The sequence below is a fragment of the Palaemon carinicauda genome, chromosome 45 (assembly GCF_036898095.1).
Source record: "Palaemon carinicauda isolate YSFRI2023 chromosome 45, ASM3689809v2, whole genome shotgun sequence".
NCBI classification, from domain to species: Eukaryota; Metazoa; Arthropoda; class Malacostraca; order Decapoda; family Palaemonidae; genus Palaemon; species Palaemon carinicauda.
Genome location: NC_090769.1, coordinates 46012989 through 46022480, shown reverse-complemented (window position 1 = coordinate 46022480; position 9492 = coordinate 46012989). Strand labels below are relative to the sequence as shown.

Below are 9492 nucleotides of genomic sequence, written 5' to 3'. Positions count from 1 at the left end.
TGGGAATAGTACCGCCTTGCTTCCCTCACCCCTACCATCTCGTTGCATCAGCTGATGTGTTTAACAAAGAAGTTGTACGGCCTAACTCCCCTAAGACAATGAAGCCAGCCACCTTACCCATCTCGCCTGTGGAGGAGAATATACCAAGACTTGAGGAATGGTTATTACGGCATTTCTCATCAACAACCTTTAACACAACCAGGGAACCTTTACCTGCAATGACGGGCAAGCAGCACCACATCTATTTGTTGCCTGATGCCGTGCCTTATGCCTGTCACACGCCTGCAACAATCCCTAAGCATTGGGAAGGGGAGGTCAATGCCCAACTTGACAAAGACGTTCGGAAGGGTGTGATAGAACCAGTCCCAGTGGGGGATGCAACGGAATGGTGTGCGAGGATGGTCGTCGTAGCCAATAAGACGGGCCAACCTCACCGCACAGTAGACTTCCAGCGCCTCAACGCCCACTGTCTTCGTGAGACTCATCATACACCGGCACCTTTCGACATGATTTCAAGCATCCCCATTCACACGTACAAGACTACAGCAGACGCCCACTTGGGTTTCCATCAAGTGGAATTGGACGAGGACAGCCGCCCACTCACGATCTTCATCATCCCATGGGGACGATACTGGTATCGTAGAACACCCATGGGTCACTGTTCGGCGTCCGACGCCTACACAAAAAGGTTCGATGATGCCCTGCAAGACATCACCAGAAAGCAAAAATGCTTTGACGACACTTTGCTATACGATCACAGCATTGAAGAGGCGTTCTGGCATGTATATGAATTCCTGTCAACGTGTGCCTCTGCAGGTATCACACTCAAGCCCGAGAAGTTTAAATTCTCCAAGAGAGAGGTTACTTTCGTCGGTTATCACCTGGGATGGGAGTCATACAAGCCAGTAGACGAACGACTAGATGCCATTCGTAACTTCCATATGCCAGAGAAGCCTTCCATCACGGATATTAGATCGTGGCTCGGATTCGTGAATCAATTAGCTCCCTTCCTTGCAACGGCGCCCATCATGGAGCCCTTTAGGGACCTCCTCAGAAAACCCACCGAAAAAAACGTCTACTGGGATAGCCAGCTACGTGACAAACTCCGGCAGGCACAGGAGGTCATCTGTCAATTAGCCAAGGACGGCTTGGCATATTACGACAAGACACGCCTACGACGATAATGACGGATTGGAGCAAGGAAGGCATCGGTTTCGTAGTCCTTCAGCAGTATTGCGTTTGTCAGTCAGCTGACAGCCCCTTTTGTTGCAAGGGCGGCTGGTGCCTTGCCCTGTGTGGTAGTCGACACCTCACCCCCTCTGAAGCTGGGTATGACCCCGTAGAAGGAGAAGCCCTGGCAGTTACCTGGTGCTTGCGGAAGGCCAGGTTGTTCCTACTTGGGTGTCCTAATCTCACCATCATCACGGACCACCGTCCACTCGTCAAACTGCTGGGTGACAGAGCCCTCAAGGACGTCATCAACCCAAGATTATTCAACCTGAAAGAGAAGACACTCCAGTTCAAGTTTCACATGAAATACCTGCCCGGAAAAAGGAACACTGCCGCGGATTTTCTTTCAAGGTACCCGACCATGCGAGCATCCCACGAAGCTTCCGACGTGGATTTGGAGGACGACATTCAAGTGGCAGTGGCATGTGCAACCGTGGCCACCTTGGAACTGGACATCATCGTGTTGGATGAAGACTGCGTCAGGAGAGCCGCATCTAACGACCCTGTATATCAGTTCTTGCTTGCCAGGGTTGCAGCGGGCGACTGGCCCCAACAGAAATCGCAAGAACTTAACTGCCTTCGTCCCTTCTTCAGCATTCGGGATCGGCTAGCCATCAACCAGGATCTGGTGACATACTCAGTGGACCAAGGATGTGTTCGTTTGGTCATCCCCGAGGATTTACGCCGCCAAGTAGCCGCTAACCTACACACAGGACACCAAGGCCTCGACTCTATGCTTAGAAGAGCCAGGCAGTCGGTCTATTAGCCGGGAATAGAAGGGGACCTTCAGCATTGCCGTGCCTAATGCACTTCATGCGATGAACATGCCCCCTCATTGCCTCCTGAAGAAATGATGCACACGGCCCCTGCGGAATACCCTTTCCAGCAAGTCGTTGCAGATATGTTCCAGATAGAAGGCAGTGTATACATGGTATATGCAGATAGACTAACAGGTTGGTTAGAAGTAGCTCATTTCCCTAATGGTGCCATGTCTAACAAAATCAGAAATCACATTTGATCATATTTCTCGCGTTGGGGAGCCCCGGAACAAATATCAACTGACGGAGGTACGAACTTGGCCAGCGAGGAGATGGAGGCCTTCTTCGGGAGATGGGGAGTCAAGGTCCGGCTATCGTCGGCCCAGTATCCCCAGTCTAACGGCAGGGCAGAAGCAGCTGTCAAATCTGCAAAGAGGCTACTCCGAGAAAACACGTTAAAGGGTGGAGTCCTTGAGTCGGACAAAACGGCCCTGACGATACTTCAGTATCTCAACACGCCTCTCAGGGAGATTAACAAGTCGCCGTCTTAGCTTGCAACGGGCCGCCAGCTGCGCGATGGGGTACCGACGGCCAGGAGACACCTGTTAGTAGACAGACATTGGAGGCAGACGATACGTCGAAGGGAGTTACAAGTGGCAAGGTCGCAGGAGTTGATGCGCATCCCTGGCAATACCAGAAGACTGCCGCCCATCGAACTAGTTACCCATGTACGCATATAAAACCAAGCTACCAAGCAGTGGGATAGAACGGGCATAGTAACGAAAACAAAGCCCCATCGTCAGTACACCGTCAAGCTCAACGGGAGGGGCAGGCTATCAAAAAAGAATAGACGATACCTGAGAGTCATCGCTCCGCCGTCTGGCACGCCCGTGTCTCAGCACGGGACCTCCGCAAGCCATACAACGACAGAACAGGTAACACACCCCATACAGGAGCCCAACGTCGTAAGTAGGCCGAGAAGGGCCGCTGGTAAACCCAAGTGGCTCAAAGACTTTGCAGAATGATGTTATTATCTGTTGTATGTAATTACATCAGGACTTGATATTTCTTTCCAGATAATTTATGTATTTATTTTGTTTTCGTGTATGTATCGAAAAGTTAGCTTTAATTTTGTTTTCTTCTCTCATTTCTCATTGATTTAGTGACATTTCCCCTTTTCACTTTTGCCATGTATAAGTATGTTCTTGAGGGGGGGATGTACGATGTGTTCCGGTATTTCCCCTTTCATTTTTTTTGCCGTGTATAAGTATAATCTTGAGGGGGGGATGTACGATATGTTTTTCGGCCATGCGCTGCCGAGCATGCATCTGCATGATACGCTGTTGCGAGTCAGTCGGCTCTTGAGTATCTTGCAATAAAGTGTGGTCACCAGGAAGTTGTCTTATTGCAAACCCAACACTTACCAAATTCTCAAATTGAGCCAAGACTGGGTCAGGTTTCATCGCATCAGAACGTAGTTCATTAGCTTTAATGCCAACAGACTCTAGATCCCAAAATTGACTTAAACTTTGCTCTTGAATTTTATCAATTGCTAACAATTGTACATCTACACCACTATTACCTTCAGACCTATTAAAGGATCCGGACGCAATCCAACCAAAAATTGTCTCCAGGGCCACAAGCCCTTCATAATACAAAACCTGGTTTGGGATCATCATCTTCCAATATAAATCAAGTCCTATCAACATATGAATTTGTAAATTTCGATTAGATCCACTTTGGACCTAGATAATGGAGGACAAATTACATCAATCTTAGCAACCTTAAAACTATATTGGTGATCATTTGCGCCTAGACTCATCACTTCATATACACTACACAAATCTGCTTTTGAGGCTTTCCCTCCACCAAAGGCAGAAAATTATAAATACTCAGAAGTCAGCCACTTAGGCTTGACCCGTTTTACCAGTTCCCTTGAAATGTAAGACCGATCTGACCCCGTATCAAACATTATAGTAGCAAATGCGATACCCTGATGGCCTACTACCATGACTTGGGCCGTCTGCAATACACAACACCTTGAATTTACCTTTTTTTCACCTCACAAGGTGCTACCCCCACATGTGTCACAGAATTATTCTCCTCCTGCACTCCTACTACAGGGTTATTCTCACTAGCTGTTACAGAAGGTTTAGTTTCAGATTTCCGACATATAAGGGAGTTGTGATTCCCACTCTTTCACTTTGAACACTTAGCCCAACAGCCCTTTGTATAATGGCCTGTCGATAAACACTTAAAACACAAACGTTGGTTACGTACGGCTTCTTCTCTTTCTGAAAGGGGGAGCTTAGTTATACCAATACACCTTTCACTGGGATGCATCTTTCCACAGAATGCGCACTGCGTCTTTGAAGCACTTCCCTCTGATGAAGTTTGAAGGGCAGAAGCTGAACTGTGATTGTACCTTTTTATTCGTCGTTCTACTCTGGGTTCCTCGGATTTTCCTAGGACTAGCCTCTTGATAGCCTCTGCCCTCTCTCTCTCCCTTCTTCTCGTTGCAAGAACTTCAACAATCCGTCAAGATCTCCTCTTTTCCCTCCACTACGCGACCAGTCCAACCTTATGTCATGGGGTAGCAGAGCAAAGATCATGGGCACCAATATCCGTCCATACTGTTCACCTCCAACTCAAAGGGCCTTCAAACTGCGCACATGGCCCACTAAATCATCCTGTAATTTCCGCAAGGAGGACGTGTGAATTTCAGTCTTTGCGTTCCTAGACGAGCAAGCTGCATTAGGGTCTGAAGGTGAGCTGATATAATGTTTTCTGGATCGCCATACCTTTCTTCTAACAACTCACAGGCTATCTTGTAATTAGCTGTTGGTTGAGTGAGGCCCTGTAGTACACCCCTAGCCTCACCCTCTAAAACAGATTGAAAATACATAAATTTAGAAACAAGAGGCATAGGCTGGTCATCCACAAGAGCCTAAAATTGGTCCCAAAATGGTCGCCACTCTGTTATTTTCCGGCCAAATTTCACTAGCTGAAGTTTAGACAATTGCATACTAAAACCTTCATTCTCTGGACTTTTTAGCGACCAAGTTTCTTTCCTTGCCTAGCCTGTCTAGGGTGGCTGCTGCTTCATTACGGATTTTTCTTACTTCTTGCAGAAAACTATGGTCCTCAAGTATTCTTCTCTAAAGGTCTTCACTATTCTCAATAAGGTTATGCTCTAGTAGAATTATTTCATCCCAGTCGGCCTTCTTAGCGTCACACTCTTCTACTAGGTTAGTCGTCTCATACCAAGTGGGAATACCTTGTATAGCGGCGTTCAAACCCTGCGAGGCACAAGGCAGCCATATTGTGGCCCTCTGTTGCTGCAAGGCTAATTTTTTAAGTTCATTATTCTCTTCTGGGAATCATGTAAATTCAGCCTCATTCTCATCTGATTCCCTGGTCTGGGCACCATGTTGATTTTGGGCCATAAGCCCCTCTTGGTGAGGCATGGCCTCCTCAATTACTCATCACAAAACAAAAACAACACGGGGAGAAAGGATATGCGTCTTCTCTAGGTTCCTCTTTATTCCTTTCTACTCTCACAAACAAGATTCAAACAAAAGCTTGAGGGGAGTGCGCAGGTCCCATGGTTCTTTTTTTGTAGAAATCTTCATAAAAAAAATAACATTGTGATACAGACAAGACAAATCCATTTAACAAGCAAATCATAAATTTCTCGCTTTCAATATCTTTAAAGCTTTCCCAAAGGAAAAAATACATAAATACGTGGAGGAAAATGGGAGAGAAGTGCCAGATCCCAACCTCACCGAAAATTAATACAGTTTTCACAATATAATTACAATTCACATTGATATGTAATACAATTAAAACAACATTTAACACTAAGTATGCAGCTAATTCTAATGGTCAGACCTTCTCCTTCACGAGGCTCAATGCTACACAGTATTCTAGAAGTTTTATTCCAACTATGACCAAATTGTGGAATGATCTTCCTAATCGGGTAGTTAAATCGGTACAGCTTCAAAAGTTCAAACTTACAGCATTTTTTTTTTATGTTGAACAGGCTGTGAGGAACGAGAGACAGACCATAGTCAAGTGATGGTTTATTCACGAGACAGGTGAATGGCATAGACTTCTGCGGACGGAAAGGTAGCATCTTGCTGGCAGGTGACTGACCGACCGCAGACTGCTGAGATTGGCTAGGCATTTGTGTTTCTTTACGTTAACATTCTGATGAATATAAAAGCCCAAGTTTAACATACAATAATGAATAATACATGATATGAAAGAGCAGAGGATTTTTCATATGAAAAAATAAACAACAATTATGTTACGTTAACATGAAAATATATACAAGAGTAAAAGGAGAGCTGAATTGACAATGAAGAATTATAAAGCATTGTCCTTGCAACTGCATCCCCCCCCCAAAGACAATTATTAAAAGAATTTTTAATGATTGTATGAGAGAAAAAATGGGCGCCTCCCTTGCTGTTCATGAAGGTTGTCGGCATTGTCAGTGTAAGCAGGTTTCAATCTATCCACAGCTAACCAGTCTTCAGTTCCGTGGACCATGATTTTGAAGGCTTTCTTTGTTCTCTCCAGCACAGGATAGGGTCCCTTGTAAGGTCTTGTGAGTGGAAGGCGGTGGGCAGCACGCCTTATGAAGATGTAGGGGCAGGTATCCAGGGCAGCTGATCTAAAAGGCTTCGTCCTGTCTGTGTATGTTCTGTGACAGGGCAGGAATTTTCCTACCCTCTCTCAAAGTTGAGCGGTGCTGACGTCATCGGAGCCTGGGTTGGAGGGGAAGAACTCGCCAGGGACAACGAGCATCTCCCAATAGACTTTCTTGGCATGAGAAGCATCGCCATTGGATTTTGGAGCGGTTCGTAGACCGAAGAGGACATAGGGAAGTTGTTGGACCCAATGCTCGTCTGTGCATCTGGCTATTAAGGCAGCTTTCAAGGAACGATGGCTTCTCTCGACCATGCTGTTGGCTGCGGGGTTGTAGGCTCTCGTGCTGTGTAGGTTGGTCCCCATGAGACGGGCGAGAGATGCCCTCAGGTCCGAGATGAAAGCGGGTCCTCTGTCAGTCGTCTTATTGACAAGGACCCCGAAACGGCTGACCCAGCTGGAGAGAAGGGCCTTTGCACAAGCGTCCATTGATGCCTCAACCATAGGAGTTGCCTTTGGCCATCTTGTTGAATGGTCAATGATGGGTAGCAGGTACCTGGTGATTCCTGAAGATGGTAAGGGACCCACTATGATGACGTGGATGTGGCAAAATCGTCGCTTGGGCTGAGGGAAACTGATGAACCCTGATTCCCTGTGACGGCCGACCTTACAGATGGGTGAGAGAGGCTATGGATGATGTCAAAGATCAATTTTTGTCTTGATGGTGGGATGAAGGGTTGAGGGCGGCCTGTGTTAATCTCATAGAGCAGAGTTAGGCTCCACTGTAGGCGGTTGGAGAGGACCTTGCGTCTGCTGTTGCGGGGTCAGCTGCTTGTTCCCGGCCGATGTCATTGTAATCCACCCCAATGTTAATTCTTGAGAGGGCGTTGGCCACTGGGTTCTTTTTCCCAGGGACATAGCTGATGGTGCAGCCAAACAAGGAGATGTTTGCCAGGTGTCGTTGCTGTCAAGCTGACTAAGCATCCCCGGATTTGGTGAAGGCGTGGACTAAATGTTGGTGATCTATCTGGATGGCGAATGGGGATCACCCCAGCAGAAACTTGAAGTGTCTGACGGCGAGGTACACCACCAAAGGCTCACGGTTTAAGGTGCTATAGCATGTCTCTGGTGGTTTCAATTTCCTGCTGAAGAAGGCGAGCGGTTGTAGTACGTTTTTAACCACCTGCCCCAGGACGGGCCCTCAGGATATGTTACTGGTATCTGTAGTTAGTCTAAGGAGGGCCCTGGGGTCCTGATAGGCCAGGGTTGTAGCCTTTCAGAGGGCAGCCTTCGTCAGCACGAAGGCCTCGTGTTGAGGAAGACCCCACTGTAGTTTTTTTGGTTTCCCCTTCAAGACGTTGAGTAGGGGGGTGTCATCATGCCAGCAATGTTGGGAAGGAGCCTCCTGTAGTAATTTTACATACCAATAAATTCTTTAAGAGATTTCACTGAGGTTGGCGTGGGGAAGGAACTTGTTGATAGCGGCGACCTTTGATGTCACAGGGCACATGCCCTTTTTCAATAGTTCGTGCCCCAGGAACTCCACCTTCTCGGCCCAAAAAGTGAATTTGTCGAAACACACTATGAGGCCATTTTCTTGAAGTCACTTCAAGACCAGCCTCACGTGCCCTAAGTGTTTTTCCTGTGACTTGGAGGACACGAGGATGTTGTCGATGTAGATGGCCAGAAGGGTAGGTCCTTCAGGATGTTATCCATCAGACGGTTGAAGATTGTCCCCGCGTTTCTTAGGCCAAATGGCGAGTATGAGAAGATGTAGGATCTAAGTAGTGTGATGATAGCTGTCTTGGGGATGTCAAGATGCACGGGGACTTGGAAGTAGGAACCGGGTGCGAATACTTTGGGAAGGCCATGAAGGAAGATCTCTTGAGAGAGGTTTATCTCTTTGGGTTGCCCACCACTGTCGAGCTCGTCCAGCTGGAGGTAGTCCATCAATTCATCCCAGGCTGCTTTAGGACGGGTGTCGCCGAGAGGGGTCGCCATTAGGTCGAAGGCGTGCTGGGCCCCCAAGATTACTGGTAGGTCGTAGACTTCTGTCAGCTTCTTCTTCAGGGCACTGTATTTCATGGGTCCCAGCCTCTGCTTCAGCCAGGAGGAGATTTTCTTGAATGCATCTGATGTTAGCATCACCATCACCATGTCAGCCTTTTTTACTTAGTCGGTGATGTTGGCCAACCAGAAGTGGGACTCGGCACATTTAAACCACTGCTGATGCTTCGGGTGTGAATGGAGGTAACTGTAGTTTCTGTCCCATTGACACCTGTGTGGCCATTTGTGTCAATTGCTTGACGATCGCGCTGTACCCCTCAGTTGTGAGGGGCAATGTACAGTCGACGTCTGAGACTGCCATCTGTTCTCACACTCCGAAACTTAGTGATGACCGTAGTAAGTCCTTGAACGCAGTAGGGGTTTCAAAGCAGTCGAGTAGTCGAAAACTGTCGTGGCAAAACTGCTTTGGCAACACCAGAACGCAAAAATAGTTTTACGCTATAATGGATCCATTACTGTATTGGCATTGAGGTGAGTGGAGTCGCTAGCCCAAAGAATCTCTTTCGAGGTTGCTGGTATAAGTCCATTAAGGGAAACTCCATGGGTCACCAGTTATGAGGGACGAGAGACAGACCATGGTCTAGAGATGGATTATTCACGAGACAGGTGAATAACATAGACTTCTGCGGACGGAAAAGTAGCGCCCTGCTCGGTAGGTGACTGACCGAACACAGACTGTTGAGATTGGCTGGGCATTTGTGTTTCTTTACGTTAACATTCTGATAAATATAAAAACCCTAGTTTAACATACAATAATGAATAGTACATGAGATGAAAGAGCAGATGA

The 9492-nt window shown here is 47.2% G+C and overlaps 1 protein-coding gene across 1 annotated transcript; it reads left to right on the top strand.

The window, feature by feature from the left end:
• Positions 1-1183: 1183 nt before the first annotated feature.
• On the top strand, positions 1184-1996 carry LOC137634898 (uncharacterized). Its single transcript, XM_068367445.1, has one exon. It carries the CDS (start codon positions 1184-1186, stop codon positions 1994-1996), a length of 813 nt encoding a protein of 270 aa, XP_068223546.1.
• Positions 1997-9492: the final 7496 nt, after the last annotated feature.